The 21,431-nt window shown below is 38.0% G+C and overlaps 1 protein-coding gene across 1 annotated transcript in view; it reads right to left on the bottom strand.

Moving 5' to 3' along the window:
* The window catches only part of CPXM2 (carboxypeptidase X, M14 family member 2), a 261,915-nt gene that overhangs the window by 220,154 nt on the left and 20,330 nt on the right, over positions 1 to 21,431 (bottom strand). The window contains exon 2 of the mRNA XM_069099170.1: positions 14,519 to 14,617. Within this exon, the coding sequence (XP_068955271.1) occupies positions 14,519 to 14,617 (99 nt within the window). The remainder of the gene's footprint in view (positions 1 to 14,518; positions 14,618 to 21,431) is intronic.

The following is a 21,431-nucleotide window of genomic DNA, read 5'->3' on the forward strand; positions in this document are numbered from 1 at the left end:
ATAGATAGATAGATAGATAGATAGATAGATAGATAGATAGATAGATATAGATACACACGCACATATGTGTGTATCTATATTTCTCTATATATATATATCTATAGATATGCCTATATCTATCTATCTATATATGGAAATGTAGCTTTCTGATGAGACAGACAGTTTGGAGTAAAAAAAATTCATCTGTTGTATAAATCTGAGAACTTGTATCCTTTGTCAACAAGGTGGAGTAATACCTTGTTTATATGGGGACAATTTAAGGTTATGAAAAGTCAAAAATGTCTTTTAATTATTAAAAACTAGAGAAACGTGGATGTAAAGAAGCACCAAAAAGAAAGACTCATATGTCAGAAGCTATAGGTTCACAAAGCAAAATGAGAATATTCAACTAATTTGCATACATAAAGAATAAGAAAAATATGTATACATTTGTAGTCTGAGGTTTGACTTGAAAAAGGACCATTTCACTGGGGAAATGTGTAAAGTGGTGACTTTTTAGGAGAAAAGCAATGACTAGGAATGAGGAGGCATCCCTTTAAGCCATTGGACAGAGCAGAAACAACAAGAGAAGAAAAGAAACTAAGATGTGGATACGTGGAAGGAGGACTAATAAGCTGTGACAGTTTAGAAGCATCAGACAAAAGAAAGCTTCACCTGAGAGATTTAAGATTGGCCTGAGAAAGAAGTGATGTCATTAGTCAAGAGTTCCAATGGCAGCTATCGCTCTTGACTCCCTCCTACAGTTGGAGAAAGGGCTGCTACTTCTGTCTCCAGGAGGGAGGAATAACATGAAGTCTTCGGCACTCAAGCCAATTTCCCAGGTCCCCTCCCCTCTACTTTTGCAGGGTGGGAGGAGGAGTGAGCAGCAACATCAAGGATGGCAAAGCCTTCCCTTGTGGCTGTCTTCATACTACAGCTGTCCCAGTGTTAAAGACAACAAAGCTTCCTTCTAAACTCCCCAAAGACACTTGAATGTCCTCTTGGGGCTATGGAGAGTCCCTCCAGACATAAGAAGTAGCCAATTAATTCTGGCATTCAGACAAGTGTGATAAAGGCAAAAATGTACTCTTTTCACCCTTGCTCTGTAGCATGTGCTTTGGGCCAGAAAAAACATGCTGTTGCTGTTTTATCTCTTGAGAAAATGCTACTCAAGTATCCCAGTGGTAGAGACAGGGGCGGCTTAAGGAATGAGTCTACTGACTACCAAATAGTATTAATTCTGGCCTTAACTGGGAAGAGGAGGATAAGGGATGTAGCATACATCTTTTTTGGCCGAGCAACCTAGGATTAGTCATATTACCTAGTATTTATATACCACTTTACTGTTTTCAAAACACTTAACATTTTTTTTTATTTGATACTTAAAACAACCCTATAAAGTAGGTGCTATTATCATCTTCTTTTTGTAGATGAGGAAACCAAGAGTCAGGGAAGTCACATGGCCAGCAAATATCTGAGGCAGGATTTGAGCCCAGATACTCCTAATTTGAACATCAGTGCTCTACTTACTAGGTTATCTATCTTCCTAGGAAGACAGAAAAGAAAATCAAGAAACAGGTAAGAGTTGACTCTTCTTTCCAGAGTACCTAGTCATATAAGCTGATCTTCAAGAAATGGAAATTTAAAAAAAAAACTCCAAAAAATGGAAATAATAATGGGAACTACCATTGACCTGGGACTGTAAGTTTTTCCAGAGTTTTACTGTCAGTATCTCTTTTAAATCTCCTCAAAAAGCCTAGGAGCTAAGTTCCATGGTTATTGTTATTCCCTATTTCAAGGAGAAGGAAACTAGAGCTAAGAGAATTTCTGTGGTTTGTACTTTATTATATGTCTAGTGACAGTCAGATGAAGTGTTTGATTTCATGTCTTCCTAACTTTGAGTTCAGCCCAGCAAAGGAATGAAACTATGAGCTTAAAGGTCAACAGATACAACCTGATGAGAGAAAAAACAAACAAACAAAATTAAGAAGAGACATAATAGAGTAGGCATATTCACTCTTATGCTTAGTTTGATCACAATTGTTGATGTCATATTAGAAGCATTGTCTAGTTTTGGTCTGATGCCAAAGATATTTTATATATTACATGCATAAGTACATATATCTAATCTCTCTGGGCCTTACAGTAACCAGGTGTAAAAGGAACAAAAGGTCTACCCAACTCCTACAGTAGTTGGGTAAGTAAACTTATTGTAAGATGTGGAATGTTCTTTGAAGGACAGATTGTTAGACACAAAAAAAGGCATTGAAATGAAAGAATGGAACAAAAATGTCTGCTGCAGCTTTAATGAGAAACAATGTTAAAATCATCTTTATCTCACAATCTCAGGCTGCTATCTAATGGTATATGTATATTTTGTTATTGCTCTGTTGTCCTTTTTTTCTTTTTGCCTTCAAACTTTCCCAACATCAGGGTCTTTTCCAATAATTCCTGTATTTTCATTATATTGCCAAAGCATTTAACATTCACCTTCAGTATTTGATCATTCAATGAATAGTCTGAATTAATTTCTTTAAGTATTGACTGCTTTGATCTCCTTGCTGTTCAAGTGACTCTCAACAGTCTTCCACAGCAATTCACATGTGTCAATTCTGCAGAGCTCAGCATTCCTTTTAGTCCAACTCTCACAGTCACATGTTGATACTGGAAGAAGCATAGTTTTGATGACATGGACCTTTGTCAGCAAGGTGATGTCTTTGTTTTTTAATATACTATTCAGATTTGCCACAGATTTTCTTCCTTTCTTGCTCTTCTTTGGAATATTCTTTGTTGTTGATTCCTATAAAATATTGTGAATCTCTGTCCATGGTTCTTCAGGCACACCATCAGATCTAATCCTTTACATCGATTTACCACATCCACTGCACATTCTTAAGGGATGTTATTTAGGTAATGCCTACACATTATGATGGTTTTCCTACTTTTAAAAAATTTAATTCTGAATTTTGTAATAAGAAGCTCATGATCTGAGCCACAGTCAATTCCAGGTCTTGTTTTAACTGACTGTATAGAACTTCTCCACCTTTAGCTGCAAAGTATGTAATCAATCTGATTTCTATATTGAATATCTGGTGATGTTCATGTATAGAGGCACTTTTTGGATTGCTGAAAAAGAGTGTTTGCTATGACCAGTGAGTTATCTTGACAAAACTCTATAAGTATTTGCCCAGCTTCATTTTATATTGCAAGGCCAAACTTGCCTATTATTCTAAGCATCTTTTGATTTTCTTCTTTAGCATTCCATGATGAATGTGACATCTTTTGGGTGTTATTTATAGATTGTAGGTCTTGGTATTATTTCTAGAAGATTATATTTCTTGAATATTATATTTCTAGAAGCTGTAGGTCTTCTTTTACCTTTTCAGCATCGGTGGTTGGAGCAGAGACTAGTATTATTGTGATGCTGAATGGTTTACCCTAGATTTGAACAGATATCATTCTGTCATTTTTGAGATTATACCTCAGTACTGCTTTTCTCACTTCTTATTGTCTATGAGGGCTACTCCATTTCTTTTTTTTTTTGAGGGGGAAGGCAGAGCAAGGGGGTTAAGTGACTTGCCCAAGGTCACACAGGTAGTAAGTGTTAAGTGTCTGTAACAGTAATGTAATTTGAAGATCTCCTTGTATTAGCAAGCACTTAGCACCTTGTTTCAAGTGTGATTGTATGGTGGTGGAGCTTTTTCTGAGAACCAGCTGAAACTTCTGCTGAGAGCTTCCAAGAACCATCTGGAGCTGCTGAAGACTTCTGAGGGACAGCCAGAGCTGCCAAAGATTTCTGAGGGCCAGTTGCAGCTGCCAGAGGAAGCATGTCTGTGGTGTTAGTACTTTGTCTGTCTGTTTGAGGAATATGTTGATTTCACAGGCTTGATGAGGATGCCAGTAATGTGCATGCATGTTATTGTGGCTTTGTTAAGCCTTGTCTTCCCAGAAACAGAAACTGTGAAGGACTTGAGGTAGACTGGACACTGTGAGCTTCAATATGGACTGGGAACTGGACAAGGAACTGGGAGCTGCCTGCTTTTAAACCCAGATGACAGTTTGGTAGATTCAGGTAGGAGCTGGGACCATGGAAGAGGAACCATGGGAGCTGAGAGCCTTCCTTCAGTCAAGATGAAAAGACCTCTCCTTGGGTATTTAATGCTGACTAATGAGATTGTAACTTATTTGTGACCTAGGGGTGGATGACTTTTGTATTTTCCACTACCCCTTAAGAGGGTACTGAGTAGTGACTTATGATATTGTAACTTAATTGCACTCTATGAGTGGAGGACTTTGACTTTTGTACTTTATGATTGAATTAAGGACTTTGTGATTGACTAAATGAATGTACTTTGCTTAAAATTATGTGACCACTTTGGTGAAAACTATGTGGCTATTTTAGTGATAAGATGTAACACTGTGAATGCTGTACCTTGATTTTTTTTTGAATCTTTTGTCTTAGTTTGTTACTGAATAAACAGATAGTTTACTATACTGTGTAATCAGAACTTGAAAGCTGTTCAGAGTCACAGTCCTCTGGAAAGCTGCTCATGCTTAGCTTTACAGTGTCTGAGATCAAATTTGAACTTGGGTCCTCCTGACTCCAGGGCCAGTGCTTTATTCACTGCGCCACCTAGCTGCCCCCTACTCCATTTCTTCTAAAGATTCTTGACCACAGAAGTACATGTAGTGATCACCTGAATTAAATTCATCCATTCCCATCCATTTAAGTTCACTGACACACTGTTTAATCTTTCCATCTCCTATTTGACCAGATTCAGATTACTGTGGTTCATAGATCTCGCATCACAGGTACCTATGCAATATTGATCTTTATAGCATCAGACTTTCCTTTGTCACCAGACACATCCACTGCTATGCTTCATTTTTTACTTTGGTCCAACTAAGCACTAGAGATACTTGTAATTGTCCTCCACTTTTGCCCAGTACCAGTCACATAGCCCACACACTCAGACATGAGTGGCTTATCTTCCAGTGTCATCTCTTTTATCGTTTTATTACTGTTCATGGGGTTTTCTTAGTAAAGATACTGGAGTGAGCTACCATTTCCTTTTCCAGTGGATCATCTTTTGTCAGAATCCTCCACTAGGACCTGTCCATCTTCAGTAACCCTCTACAGCATAGCTCATAGTTTCACTGAGCCATGCAAGCCCCTCCACCATGACAAATCAGGGTTTCAGGATGTAATATAGACACATATATAGATATGCATATGTGCATATGTATGTACATATATCTATCTATATGTGTGTGTGCACACACATCTGTACATATACATACACACATATATTTAATGTTAAATTGTTTTTAACATTTTGAGTAGAAATACAATAGTAATTGGGATGGATAATGAGGTGTCTATTACTCCCCCCTGTATTAAAGCCCTCTGGGGGAAAAAGCAAAGGATGATTCTTCAGTCCATCAACAGCACTGCAAAGAACAAATTCAGAATCTCCATGCATTTTTGCCATCATTGTCATCTTTAAATGGAATATTTCAAGTTAATAAATTCTTTTCTTTTACTCAATAAACTTGAAATTTTCTTTTCTAAGCTATATTTTGAAGACAGTGTTAATATTCATTGGATAAATTCTTTGCCATGAATTTTTTTAGTTCTCTTGATGTCTTTAGCTCCTCAGGATAGGTAGACTGCCAACAAAGTGTTTCTTAAGGAAAGCAATCTATTTCAGTCTCATCTTAATATTATGATTCATTTTAGGCAATTGTGATAGTAAAACAATGTCACAGATAATCAGAGGTGAGACTTCCAATAATCCAAACTCCACAACACATTCTAAAATATATTTTTTTAAAGATTTTTCTTAGTATACTAAAATAGCAGTCACATAGCCCACACCTTTTTCCTTCCTTAGGCTTTCACTCAGAGCGTTACTGACTCTTACTCAACATATTATTCTAACTATTTTAATATCCTGTTTTCTAACCCCCCAAAAAAGAAAAAGGGCAACTGAGAAGGGGATAAGTGGTGCTTTTGGAAGTGCAATGACAAAAGTAGAAATGATAGCTGATAACCTGACATCTGCCAAAGAGAAAGAAAAAATAAAAATAGAGTATTTCATTGCTACATAATACAATGATAGATTTCATAGTGATAACTGTAGTACTTGTGTGTGTGTGTGTGTGTGCGCGCACGCGCGTGGGCTCCACATTCTCTGTTTAAGGAGGAATGAAAATTTATAATACTTTTTAAAAGATTTCCAACAAAAATGTATACTATTTTTTAAAACTTTGGCACTTGACAGGGGAAACTTCGATTATCTAGTTGGTGCGATGAATAGAGTGCTAGGCTGGAGTCCAAAAGAATTGAGTTTAAATCCGGCCTCAGAAATTTACTAGCTGTGTGACCTTGGCAAGTCATTTGACTTCTGTCTGCCTCAATTATAAAATGGAAATAATAATAGTGCCTAATTCACAAAAGTTGTTGTGGATATCAAAGGGCGTACTTATAAAGTGCTTAGGCAAATGTAAAGTACTCCAAGATCAGTGGCAGTTAACATTACCTTTTGCTTCTTTGGAGGTTTGTTCTTTTTTTTTTTTTTTCAGTTCCATCTTTTGAACATCATTTTACATGACCAAGTACTCTGGTAAAAATAGCCAGCTCTTTCCTGTTTCTTAGAACATGGACAGTATCTTCCACAATTGGAAGAATCAAATGAGATAATATTTGTAAAGCACTTTGCATGGTGCCTAGGACAACAGTTGCTTAATAAATGTTGTGCTTGCTTCTTCCATAGCAAATTTACTTATATAGAATAAGCTCACTATTTAACAATGGCAGAAAAATGCTATCCTTTAGGATGACAATGACAGTGAAGACAGTTTTTAGGACTTAGCAATGGAAGGAACCTTTGACATAGTTTCATACTCATTTTAAAGATAAACTGAGGATTTGAGAGGTTAAATAGTAGCCCAACATCACTCAGGTGGTAAAGAGTCGAGTTGGGGTTTAAGCCTAGGATGCCTGCTTCTACAAGCAGTGTTCCTTGTGTTCTCTACTACCCTGCTTCTCAATCAACAAAGTTCACAACAAGGTAACCGAGCCAGAACCAAATAACAAGCATTAGTAGCATGACACAATGGCCCCGGGCTGTGGGTTTGAATCCTGACTCTGCCACTAACCCACTGTGTGGCTGATAAAGTTACTTCCTCCTGCTAAGTTTGAGAAACAAAAATGAATACCAAACTGGGGGATATGATGTAAGAGAAAGAACATTAGACCATAAATAAGAAGATCTTGGTTTGACTTCTGCCATTTCCCTCCCCTGCTGTTTGACTGACCTTAGAGTCTTTTTTCTCTGAAACAATAGTGGGTTTGGGACAAGACAATCTCAAGGATTCCCTGAGCTCTGTTAACCTAGGAACCCACAAATACAAATAATTACCAAACAACCACAATAATCTTATGGAACCCAAAGAAAGTTTCATTTGTTCTGAATGTCAATGCTAAAGGCAAGTGCCTTGGCTTTGACCTGCAGGGCCTATGCTTCAGTTCAGCTGAGACTGTAAAAATATAACTAGAAGCTATTTTCTTTGCCACTTCCACTGTGTGTTAAGAAGCATATTAAGAACACAGCCTCTAAACTTCAAGAGTTTATGTGCCCTGGGGTGGCTAGGTGGCGCAGTGAGTAAGACCACTGGCCCAGGAGTTGGGAGGCCCCGAGATCGGTTCCAGCCTCAGATACTTAACATCCACACACAAAAAATCTGGCCATGTAACCTTGGACAATTTACTTAACCCTGATTGCTTAAAAAAAAAGAGTGTATGTGCCCAAACCCAGAGTTTTCAGTTTGGGGACTATTGTACTGCTAACACAGTCACAGGGTTTGTTGGTCTCAGGCCGGGGCTTGCAAAAATCTCAGTGCCATGAACTGGCACAGCCCTCCAAATTGAAATCATTAAAATGTTCAGAGTTTTATGGGGAAATTTAATTTGTACTAGTAAAGAGCCATGTGGCCTTTACATGAACTTAACACTGCCAGTATCCAGGTCACAAGACAATGAAAAGAGTAAAAAAAAAAAAAAAGATCCTGTTCACAATCTAAGAATCATGGATGTAGAATTGGAAGTGACCTAAGAGGTCATTTAGTATGACCCTCCCATTATAAAGAGGGGGAAGCTGAGGACCAAAGAGGTAAGGTGATTTGTCCTAGGTCAAACAGATAGTAAATAGTGGAGCCAGGAATTGAACCCAGGTCCCCCAAATCCAGCACAATTCTTACAGTCTTTTCATTCAACAGTTACAAAAAAAAATGGAGCCACTTTCAGGCAAGAATCATAGCTTAGAACCCAAGGAATAACTTTTTCATGAAGCTCCAAAAAGTTTTCAAACACATAGTGAAGTTTTAAGTTTCTCAAAGGCACAGTTTTGAATGCTGTGGATAAGTTCACTTACCTTGGTAGTGTACTTTCCAAGGATGTACACATTGGTAATGAGGTTGACACATGTAGCTCAGTGTTCAGGAGACTCCAAAGGAAAAGTGTGGGAGAGAAGAGGAATTACGCTGACTACCAATCTGAATGTCTACAGAGCCGCTGTGCTGGCCTTATTGTTGTATGCCTGTAAAATATGGACAGCATACCAGTGCCATGCCAGGAAATGGAATCTCTTCTATTTGAATTGACTTAGGAAGATTCTGAAGACCACCTAGAGGGATAAGATAGCAGACACTGATGTCTGTTCTCGAGCTAAACTGGCAATCAATCATTTGAACTGCTTCAGAAAGCTGGCCACATGGGCTGGCCACGTTGTTCGAATGTAAAATGTAGGCTTGCCAAAAAGACTATTTCATGGAGAACTCACACAGGGCGAGCGTTCACATGGTGGTCAGAAGAAGCAATACAAAGAAACTCTCAAGGTCTCTCTTAAGACCTTTGGAATTGATTTGTGACATGGGATTCACTGGCACAGGACTACCTAGCATGGCATGCCCTCACCAGAGATGGTGCTGTTTTCTATGAGCAAAGCAGAATTGAAGCAGTTGAAAAGAAACATGAGAATGTGCAAATTTAGACAATCCACCCCAAATGTTCACATGGACTATTTGTGTCTAACCTGAGGTAGAACATTCTGAGCTTGTATTGGTCTGATCAGCAACAGTCAGGCACACTGTATCTTAACTCTAACATAGCCATGTCACTTTGGTCCTCTTCAAGAACAAAGGACAACAACTAACTAGTATTATCTTAGAATGATACCCTTTTTAGGCCTCAGTTTCATCATCTATTATAAAAAATAAAAGGATTGACAAAAGCTCTCTGAAGTACTTTCAACTCTCAAAATCTCTGTGTCCAGTTTACTTAGGGACTTAGACTTAATCTTTCTGATTTCAAATCTAGTTTAAGATACTTACTAGCTGTATAACCTTGAGCAAGTCACTTAACTTCTCTTGGCCTCAATTTACTCAACTGTAAAATAGGGATTACATTGTAAAGATCAAATGAGCTATTTTAAAAGTATTTAGCACAGTGTTTGGAACACACAAGGGGTTTAATAAATGTTCCCCCATTCTTACCACCCAGGGTCCTTCTGGCTTCAAAGCCACATCTCTATTGCCAATTCCTTTTCCTATACTTCCTTAACAGCAATCTGTGCAAAATATGTCAACATCTTCAGTTCTCCCAGTTTCTCCCTTATCTCCTACCAGTTCCAAATGGAATCAGATACATGCCTGAAATAATATTCCAGATGTAACAAGCTGTCACAGCATTTACTAAATTAACAAAGACCATGTCAACTCATCTCATATGAAAAGAGTCCATTAATTACTACTTCACAGTCTTCTATTACTTCAGAAAAGTTTTAAGGTTATCCCCACTGAGCCTCCTAGTTGACAATTCCATTATGGGAAAATAACAATTGCATTTGAAGGCAAAGTATCTATTGGCACTTGACTACCAACAAAATGGGTGGTGATATACTGATGGACACTTGAGATCAGCACCTTCCTTGATTCTGAAATTGCATCTGGATTGCTATATGCCACCACATATAAGAAAGTCCCAATCAACTAGTTACCAATCAGTTCATCTCTGTTTAAATGCCTTGTGTTTCTCCAGAATGGAATTCCTAGATGGGGTGATGGGGTTGGAAGGGACCTTATTGATCCTCTGGCACAAACTCTGTATTTGAAGAGATGGGGAAAAAAGGAGAGATGAAGAAACCAAACACTAGAGAAAGTAACTAGCTTGCCTATGGTCATTTTCCTGCTATTAAACATTTCATTTCTGCTCTTTTCACTTTACTTAGAGGTCATGGATCATCAACCATATTCCTACCCATCAGAGGACCAGATCTTATTGTTCTGGACCAGGCTTTCTGAACCTTACACCTACTCTTCAGATGTAAAAGAGAGAACCTCTGGCTTCTTCAATGGCCTTGAACCCAAAGGGTAATCTATACTGTAGGCGTTGGAAAGCTGGAGCAACAAGTCAAAGACAGAGCAGGGTAATTAGCTCTTCAATCCCCAGAAGTTATTGCTCTGTCCTCCGAACTCTCAAAGTCCATGGTTTATACCTCTGTTGAGTACTTTCACAGATGTCACATAGCAAAGTAGGGTATCTGAGTAGTGCAGTGAATAGAACATTATCTGTAATGGGGATAAACTTGAAGCTTTCTCAATAACATCAAGGGTAAAGCAAGGCTGTCCCTTATCATCACTATTATTCACTATTAAATTAGATATGCTAGCTAATGCAATAAGACAAGAAAAAAATTGCAAGAATAAAATTAGGCAATGAGGAACCAAAACTCTGTCTATTTGCCAATACATCTTGGTATATTTAGAGAATCAATGAGAAAACTAATTGAAATAATACAATTTAAGCAAAGCTGCAGGATATGAAATAAATCACATAAATTGCAAGCATTTCTATATACTACCAATGAAATCCAGCAGGAAGTGCTAGAAAGAGAAATTACATTTAAAATAACTGCAGACAATGTAAAATACTTGGGAGTCTTCCTGCCAAGATAAACCCAGGATTTACATGAACACAATTCCAAAATACTCTTCATACAAATAAAGACAGATCTAAATAATTAGAGAAATATTAATTGCTCAAGCTGAGACAATATGATAAAAGTCACAAGTCTACATAAGGTGTTTTACTTATTTAGTACCATACAAATCAAATTACCAAAGAATTATGTTGTAGAGCTAGAAAAAAAAATTATATTCATCTGGAAGAGCAAAACATCAAAAAAAAAACCCTATATTACCATATAGGAAGGAACTACATTACAAAGTGGTAATCATCAAACCAATCTGTTATTGGCTAAGGAAGAGTGATGGAATAGGTTAGGTAAACAATACACCATAGTCAATGATCATGGTGATCCAATGTTTAATGAATCTGGTGTTTGATGAACCTAAAAATCCAAGTTTTGGGGGTAAGAACTCCCATTTGACAAAAACTTCTGGAAAAACTGGATGGAAAGCCATTTGGCAAAATTAGGCATAGACTACCATCTCATGCTATATACCAATATATGGTGAAAATGTACAAATGATTTAGATATAAATGGTGGTATCATAAGTAAATTAGAGAAGCATAAGAAAATATATCTGTCAGATCTATGGAAAAGGGGAGAGTTTATGACTAAACAAAAGGTAGAGGGCATTATGTGATATAAAATGGATAATTCTGATTATGTGAAATTAAAAGAGAAAGATTTTGCACAAATAAAACTAATGCAGCCAAAATTAAAAGGAAAACAGGAAACTGGGGTGATTTTTTTAGACCAATTTCTTTGAAAAAGCTCTTATTTCTCAATTACATAGGGAACTGAGTAAAATTTATGAAAATGTGAGCCATTCCTCAGTTGACAAGTGGCCAAAGGATATGAACTGGCAACTTTCAGAAGTTGGTTAGTTATTTGGTTAGTTGTTGTCGTTCATGCTCAAAGAGGACCAAAATGACATCACTACGTTGGGTTTAAGGTGCAGTGTGTCTAACTTTGGCTGCTCAGATCAGTGTGAGCTTGGAAGGCTCTACCACAGGTCAGGCACAAGTAGTCTGTATTAACTTTTGGAGTGGAGATGTCTCTCAAATTTTTCAGCTACCACAATTCTGCTTTACTTATAGAGAACAGCATCTTCTTTGATACAGGCATGCCATGCTGGGAGGCTTATGTCTCATATGTCTCTTGTGCCTCATAATCACATTAGAGAAATCTTGGGGGGTGGCCAGGTGGCGCAGTGAGTAAGAGCACCAACCCCAGCGTTGGGAGACCCAGGATCGGTTCCGGCCTCAGATATTTGGCACCCACACAAAATAACTGGCTGTGTAACCTTGAGCAAGTTACTTAACCCAATTGCTTAAAAAATAGAGAGAGAAATCTTGAGAGTATCCCTAGAGATTTTGCACATTTTTTGTGTGTTTTGATATCACAGTAGAATCCCCACCTGCCATGGTAAGCAGACCAGGGATAGGCTAGATGATAATTTTTAGGGCATCTTTTCTTGTCGTTTCCTCACAAGAGGTGGGCAGCAGTGCAGGCTTTAAAAAAGGCTGCTCAGACACCCATGGGGCTGCTGAATCCCACTACTGTTTCAGTCCAGTGATAAGACCTGTGTGCAGGGTTGTGACTACAACTCTTTGTGTACCTATATGTGCTCCTTTGTCACTTGCCCATAACTACAGGACTTCAAGGTAGGTAAAAATGGCAAAATGGTATGGGTAGTGTTTAACTTGTATACAAGCTCTACTTAAGTGAAAGAGAGCTGGGCAAAGTCATTGACCTCACTTTGTCTTCCACAGTCATTGAAGTTCAATGATAAGACAAAAATCAAGGTGACTGGTGATGGCCTAGGATACAGTGGATGACCTCGGTGTCTTCTATGTCTAACCAAGCTCTAAGCAATCCACAGCACCTGCTTCTGCCACCTTCATGGCCATTGGAACAAATTGTTCTCCTCTGCCCATTCTACCAAAGGAAGTCTTTACATGCTTGGGGTAGACACTCTACTAACTCACAGATGGCTTGATCCCTTTGTTTACCCTTAACCTGGTTTAACACATATACCAAAATAGTTTAGGGGTGTGTGGATGCTGTACATGCTATAGGCTTATTAGAGCTACAGAATTGGGTAGCAGGTGAACACCAAAGGTGTAAAGCAGCCCTGAAAATGGCTTGGCAGCCCTCACACAGCCTCCCAGCATGGTATGCTTGTATCAAAGAAGATGCTGTTCTCTATAAGTAAAGCAGAATTGTAGTAGCTCAAAAGAAACTTGAGATGCAAAATTTTAGAGACATCTCCACTTTAAAAGTTAATAAAGACTACTTGTGCCTGATCTGTGGTAGAGCCTTCCAAGCTCACTCTGATCTGATCAGCCAAAGTTGGACATACTGCACCTTAAACCCAACATAATGATGTCATTTTGGTCCTCTGAGCATGAACGACAACAACTAACCAGATAACTAACCAACTTCTGATGTGTGAGGGCTTGTTGTGTCAGAGGCACTAATCTTCCCTGAACACCTGTAGACCATAGTTTTCAGAAATAGAAGTAAAAACTATTAATAGTCACATGAAAAAATTATCTAAATTACTATAGATTAGAGAAATACAAATTAAACTGAGATACCACATCTCATCTCTCAGACTGACAATTGTAACTCAAATGGAAAATAAGAAATGCTGGGGCAGGAGGATAAATGTAGAAAAATTGTGATATTAACACATTGTTGGTGCAGGTGTGAATTAGTTGAGCCATTCTGGAGAACAATTTGGTACTACACCAAACGGCTATAAAACTGTGCATACCTTTGACGGAGCAATGTCATTACTTGATCTATGTTCCAAAGAGATAAAAAAGGGGAAAAGCACCTATTTGTACAAAAATATTTGTAGCAACTCATTTTGTGGTGATAGCAAAGAACTGAAAATCGAAGGGATGCCAATCAATTGAAGAATGCTTGAAGAAGTAGCGGTATATGATTGTGATGGAATACTATTGTGCTAGAAGAAATAATGAGTGGGATGGTTTCAGAAAAACTTGGGAAGATTTATATGAACAAAGTCAAGTGAGGAGAACATTGCAAATGGTAATAGCAATATTGTAAAAAAAAAAAAGATCAATTATAAAAGACAGCTATTCTAATCAAGACAATTATCCAAAGCAATTCCAAAAGACCCATGATGAAAAATATTATCTATTTTCAGAGAGAGAACTGATGTACTCTGAGTGCAGATGGAAGAACATTTTTTACTTTATTTTTCTTAGATTATTGTGGATAATTTCTTTTTCAACATGGCTAATATGAAAATATGTTTTGTATTAAAAATGGCATTTACCTAGGCAAAAACATATCAAAACAATAGCACATGCAAATAACTAATCATTGCAATCATAATCAGTGTCTGATTATTCCATATGATTCTACACTATATGGACTAAGAAGAGTTCTGTACAAGGGCTCCAACCATTTAATAATTACCCACACAGGGAACACAGAGGCGGAAGGAGGGGATATGGCAAAGATTCTTTACTTACTTTCTCTGATGTCTTCAGGAACAATTTGGGATTCATAGTCTCCATTTGAAACCTTGTCATGATTCCTGGTCTTTTCACTTTTCTTATTGCCATTTTTGCCTATGGAAAGGAATACAACTTTATTTTTGTAGTACATGCTTACATCACTATATAAAGATGAAAAATAGTAACACCACCACAATAGCTAGCACTTGGTAAGTTTTCCAAAGAGCTTTATAAATATTTCGGAAATGCTTTGCAAACTTTAAGACACAGTGTTAAGTGCTAGCTACTATAATTATTTTTAATTTTTATTATTACAATAACCCTAAGAGGTAGTTGCTATTATTATTCCTATATTACAGATGAGGGAACAGAAGCAGACAGAGGTTAAGTGATTTGCTTAAGGTCACATAGCTAGTAAGTGTCTGAGATCACTAAAGTTTTTCTCATGCTTGGTCTGATATTATATCTACTGTGCCACCTGGCTGCCCCTAATTAGTAACATAATTAAGTAAAATATTTTTAAATTCCTCCAATAATATATCTCTAGCTTCATCTTCGAGATTTATTTCAAGTTTCTCTCCTTTGTGTATTCTACACTATGGCCAAATTAGATTACTTATCATCTCTCAAATGTATTCTACTTTCCTACCTCTATATTTTTGCTTATATTATTTCCCTATACCAGTCCTCCCCCAAATGACTGCATCCATTGAAATTCTAACAATCTTTCTGGGTGAAGCTCAAAATGCCATTTTCTCCAGGAAGGTTTCCCTGACCCTGCTGCCCCACCTCCCAAGAAAGAAAGGAGCTCTCCCTCTTTAGTTTTCATTACCTCCATATTCATACCTCCTCTTGTGCATTTTTCACACTTTATTTTCTAGTATAGTTATGGCGGTATGTGCCTCACCTCTCAACTGGAGTCAGAATATCTAAGAGTGGATGCAATCTATGAGATTCATGACCTTTCACCTATCACACCACAGAATGTCAGGTCCTTGAATGTCAATACCTTTGGAACCATAGTAAAGCATAATTGATTAAAATATCCTTTGGATGAATAATACATTATGAACATGGACAAATTACTCTCGTTTCTGAGCCTCAGTTTCCTTAGCAATAAAAAGGAAAGATTTAGGGTTGAAAGTATGTTCCAGCTTTTTTTTTCTATGAATTCTTGAACATAATGAATTAGGTGATTAGGTAGCCAGAAAACTTGGTTCATCAGCATTCACAGTGCTTGCAACACTGTCTGGCTCAATCCCTCCACGTCTAGTGCACTGAGCTGAATCTTGCCAGAGTCAGAAGCTCCAATTCAGCTGTGGAAGGTATTTTCAGGAAAACTCCATACCAAGCAAAAATGTGAAATTCTCTTCCTGAAACTTTCAGGATATGAAACCTTACCCTTCAATACCATACTTCTCAGTGATTACTGCTGTGTTTTACTTGTATTTTAAATGCATGCCTGAACCTACAAAATGAAAAGTCCAGATGAGAAAAAATGCCCCAGACTGTCGTTCCCAAGCAGCTGGACAATCAGTGCATAGTTTCCCACAGAAGGGGAAATCCCCTTCAAAGTCAGCTACCTAAAAACAGATAGTGAAATGCTGAGCAACAGAAGCAGGTAGAAATGTCTTGACATCAAGAAATGACAGTTTTCAAGAAAATTGTCACTCCACCATTGTGAGGTGCCAGCAAAAGTTCTAGATTTTGACAACTGCCCAGACACTTTCTGGATTTGTTCCCACACTAAGCCTAAGTTTGGGATAAAGACAACAAGAAGAATGGTGAATCTTCACTTTCCTTTATGCAGAAGCTATAGGATGATCACTGAAAGTCATAAGTCCCTGCACCTTAAGAAGGGAAGATGACAACTTTTTTCCCATTATCTTTTATCTCTGTAAGATCATATCATAACTAGGAGGGAAAGGGATGGAGAGAGACAGACAGACAGACAGAGTGAGGGGGAGAGAGAGAGGAGAAAGAGAAAGAGAGAGAGAGAGAGAGAGAGAGAGAAACTGAGAAACTGAGAAAATCTAAGTGTGCAGAAAAAAATGAAAAGAAAGAGGCAGAGAAAAATCATGACCTTTAGCTCTCTTTTGAACCAATTTTCTCATTTGTGAAATGAGCAAGTGTACTAGATGAACTCTATAATATCTTGCAGTTCAGTCAGAAGAAAGGAAAGGAGGGAATCCTTGATAATAGCTTATGGTAACCCAGCATATTTAGAAATCCATGATCTTATTTGATCCTCAAGGAAACCCTATAAGACAAGTCCTACAAGTATGATTATCCCCCTCTCATAGGAAAGGAAACTGAAATTCAAAGAACTTAAAAAATTGACTGTGATATTACATGAAATCAATGTCAGAGCAAGAAAAGCAGAGGTTTCTCATTCCTAGTGCAGGGTTCCTTCTGCTACACCCCACTGAAGAAAGGAAGGGAAGGAGTCAGAAAAAGAAAAATTAAAAATTCCATCTTGGCCCACAAGGCAATACACTTCATTGGTTGTGATTTTACCTTGTCACTTGGCTCCTATGAAACCTCAGTGCAGCTTTTATTTCAGATGCAATTTCAGATGCAATTATAGCAAAAAAAGCAAATTTGATGAAGACAAAGAGAAAACTTTTAATTTGAATTGAAGGAAACACAAGTTTTCATAATTTATATGTATATATGCATATATACATACATATATATTTTTCAATGCATTCTTATAAAACCAATTTCATTTTAAGATCATAGACTATATTGGGACTAATATTGCACTTTAGCTGTTACAAAGATCTACCGGTTGTTTTAACATTTTTTCTTCTCTCTTCAAGAGAGATAAAATGCAAGTGCTTTTTGTTTCAGGAAAATGCAATGTTTTGTCTTCTTATGTATCATGCCACACAGTAATGATATGTCAATTTATGCATTTATGATTTCAATAATGTGAGTACTTCTCCATTCCACACTGATTGCCATTTTGGGTAATTCTTATGCAAAAAATTCAATAAATAATCCAAAATACAGGTATAAATGTACAGCAGATACCTGGAAACTCAGAATGAGAGATCAAGATCAGAAGAATGACTGAATATAGGGACATTTCCATAACCATAATAATCGAAGCCATGGGAATACAAAAGGCCTCCCAGTGAAAGAGTAGAGAAAGTAAAAAGAAAAAAAAGACAATGGATAGAGTCGTGAGGGTCACTAGGAAAAAAGAAGAGGAAGATAAAACAGCAAAGGAGACTGAGAAGGGGTGATCAAACAGCTAAGAAGATCAGGACAGAACAGTACATGAAAGCTAAGAGAGAAAACAATATCAAGAAGCAGGAGGTCAACAAAATAAAAGACTGGAGGAAAGGCATCTTATTGATCACAGGTGGCTTTAGAGTGAGCAGCATCAGTACAATAATAGAGATGGAAGCCAAATTGAATTGAGGAATTAAGAGATGATAAGGAAACAGTAGCACTGATTGTAGGCGATTCTTTTTAGAAGCTTAGGAGTGAAGGGGGACAAAAGAATTATAGCATGAGTTCTTGTCCTTGCTATTGGTACCTAAAAATATTTGTAGGCAGAAGGGAAAGAGCCAATTGAAAGAGTAAGATTGAAGATGGAGTGACACTAAGCAATTACTGATAAAGCAACATCCTAGAGGGAACAAGAAAAAGATGGCCTTAAGATCAAAAGTGGAGAAGTTAACTTTAATAAGCAAGGAGGCTAGCGCATCCTCTGTGACTATAAGTAAAGACATGTAGATTGGTAAAGATATAGAGAGGTTGAAAGGTCTGAAGATGAAAGGAGATAAGGGAGCACATAACAAAGGGCCAGGTCATCCGCTCACTGGGGAGTAAGGGTCTAAGTTGGGAACTCAAGAAAATGAGTTTGGAAAAGCCACATTAAGAACTATATTAGGGGGCGGCCAGGTAGCACAGCGAGTAAGAGCACCGGCTCCAGTGTTGAGAAGACCTGGAGATCGAATCCCGGGCTCAGACACTTAGCACCCACCCAGAAACACCTGGCCCTGTAACCTTGAGCAAGTTACTTAACCCCAATTGCTTAGGGGTGGCCAGGTGGCTCAGCAAGTAAGAGCACCGGCTACAGTGTTGGGATGTCCTGGGGATCAAATCCGGGCTCAGATACTCAGCACCACACCCAGAAATAACTGGCCGTGTAACCTTGAGCAAGTTACTTAACCCCGATTGCTTTAAAAAAAAAAAAAGAACTATATTAGGGGAATGGCTAGGTGGCACAGTGAATAGAGCACTGGCCCTGGAGTCAGGAGGACCTGAGTTCAAATCTGGCCTTAGACACAACACTTACTAGCCATGTGTCCTTGGGCAAGTCACTTAACCCCAGTTGTCCTGCCTTCCCCCCTCCAAAAAGCAAAAACAAATATGTTATTGGGTAAATCAGAGATGGAAAGGCTTGGCATGTACCAATGAGAGTCCAAATAAGCCCAGCTGATAGTTTCTTTCTCTTTAAGACTATTTTTAAAATCTATTCTCTACACAACCTTCCATGATCTGACATTAATAATGACTTTCCTCCCAACCCCCACTCCATGACCTACCAACCACTTTACTTTGTAACTCTCAACTGCAATGATTGTGATATTAGCATATTAATATCATTGTCTTGTCCCCCACATATATAGTATGATATTTAAGAGTAAGGACTAGGCTTTATCCAAACTTCCCATGGGGGCCTGCAACACTACTCTGCACATCCCAGGCTCTTAAAAATGTCTATCATATCTTCTTTTACAATATTTCAAAGTCTCATCACCTGTGAAAATAGTCCCTGAGTTCTCAAAGTTAATGCCACTACTGGGCTACAAGTTCTGGTATGTTGGACCAAGCATGGAAGCTTTTAAACCCTGGCAACTGACTTTGTTCATTGTCCTAGAACCAGACTAACAATAAGCAGAGAGAGGCTGCTCTGGGTCAAGCCTTATTTAGGCCAATGTGATGGTAAAGATTTAGGATTGGAACAAAATGAGACATTCATAGACCATATATTCAGCAAAGGTGGTCCAGTGGGACACAGCTCTCTTTTGTCAATATGGGGACTCAGCCAAGAAGGTACACACATAGCAGTCTGTCAAGTCTTAGGAATGTTAACCATTCTGTGGACCAAGTTTCAAAGATGGTATCATTGCTTCTTAGGGGAAAAAACTATCTTAGTCTATGTGACAGAGACTTCCCAGTCTTAGTAGATATAACTGTTTTTATAGGTGAGGAGGGCATGCTGACCCATACAGCAGTCTGTTATGTCTGAGAAATGCCAATCACTCTGTAGACCAAATAAGTCTCAAAAATGTTGTTACTGTCTTTTAAAGAAAAAAGTAACCTAGTTTATGTGGCATGGGTCTCTAGTCTTATTTTTTAGTCCACTCAGACCCCTTTCATTTCCATAACAATATTGCAAAATTGTGAAAAAAAAAGGAAAATTCTAAGAATCATAGTTCCTACAGCAGTGGATTCCAATATTTTAGTTACATTAACCCCTTACAGGGCAGCTAAGTGGTAGAGTGGACAGAGCACTGAAGTCAGGAAGACTCAGCTTCATGAATTCAAATCTAGCCTTAGATACTTACTAGCTAGGTGAGCCTATATGCAAGTCCATTAACCCTGTCTGCCTCCATTCCCTCATCTAGAGTAGGAAATGGCAAACTGCTCCAGTATGTTTTCCAAAAAAATCCCCAAATGGGGCCACAGAGAGTAAGACATGACTGAAACGACTGAACAAAAATGAAGCCCTTATAACAACAACAACAACAAAATGCATTGGGAACAACCAGGATAACTTAATATACCACTCATAATATAATTTTAGAATTATAACAGTCACGACAATTTCACTTTACTGTAGAAACAAACCTATAATGCTTCAAACAATCATGTGCTTGTCTTATGAAAATTATGTTTGTAACATAATTATGCAGCTATTTGCTGCTCAAGGTCCCATTAAATAATTTTGAGAAAGAACCAATAGGGGCGGCTAGGTGGCGCAGTGAATAGAGCTCCAGCTCTGGAGTCAGAAGGACCTAAGTTCAAATCCGGCCTCAGACACTTAACCCTTACTAGCCGTGTGACCTTGGGCAAGTCACTTAACCCCAAGTGCTCTACAAAAAACAAACAAAAAAAGAACCAATAAGTGGTAACCACTGTTCAAGACCACTTACAGACATTAATTTAACTTTCAGTACTCTAGATGTTCATATCTATGTCCAGAAGACAATAAGTTGGTGTTATCCTCAAAGAACTGAATCAAATACACATTCTTGCTATAAATTAAACCAGAAGTCAATGGAATTTCAACTAAGTGGAGGAAAAGCTTACTATCTCTCCTCAGAGATGAAAAGAAAGGATTTGGCCTAGTTGGTTTCATCCTTTGCAGAGGGAACAAGAAATATCTGACACTTGGTCCTAGCACTTAGTTGTGCTTTTGATGCACACAAATAAAAAAGATAACTCATAAGGTACCTACCAATATCTCTTGCAGATAATGAAGTAAGGAAATATGATGATGAGCTTTACAATGAGCTTCAAATCAAGGCAACAATGACTATAATTTGGTGACTCTAATGGGAAGGTGGGTAAGAAACAAGTGGGAAAATGCTGAATAATGTTGGCTGGGATTAGGAAATGAAAGAAAATAAAAGTTTGGGAGTTATTAAAATGCCTCATGCCTATAGTTTTTTCAATAATTAAGTTATAAGGTGCTAAACCCAGCAAACACAGCCCAAAGAGAATAAGACCAGAAGGAAAAAATGAAGAAGAAAGAGGAGAAAGAGAAAGGAGAAGGAGGAGGGGGGGTAAGGGGAAAGGAAGAAGAGAAGGAAGGAAGGAAGGAAGGAAGGAAGGAAGGAAGGAAGGAAGGAAGGAAGGAAGGAAAGAAGGAAGGAAGGAAGGAAGGAAGGAAGGAAGGAAGGAA

This window comes from Petaurus breviceps, unplaced genomic scaffold, assembly GCF_028583685.1.
Source record: "Petaurus breviceps papuanus isolate PSGF00001 unplaced genomic scaffold, PetGlider_PUasm1.0 37, whole genome shotgun sequence".
In the NCBI taxonomy this organism is placed as follows: domain Eukaryota; kingdom Metazoa; phylum Chordata; class Mammalia; order Diprotodontia; family Petauridae; genus Petaurus; species Petaurus breviceps.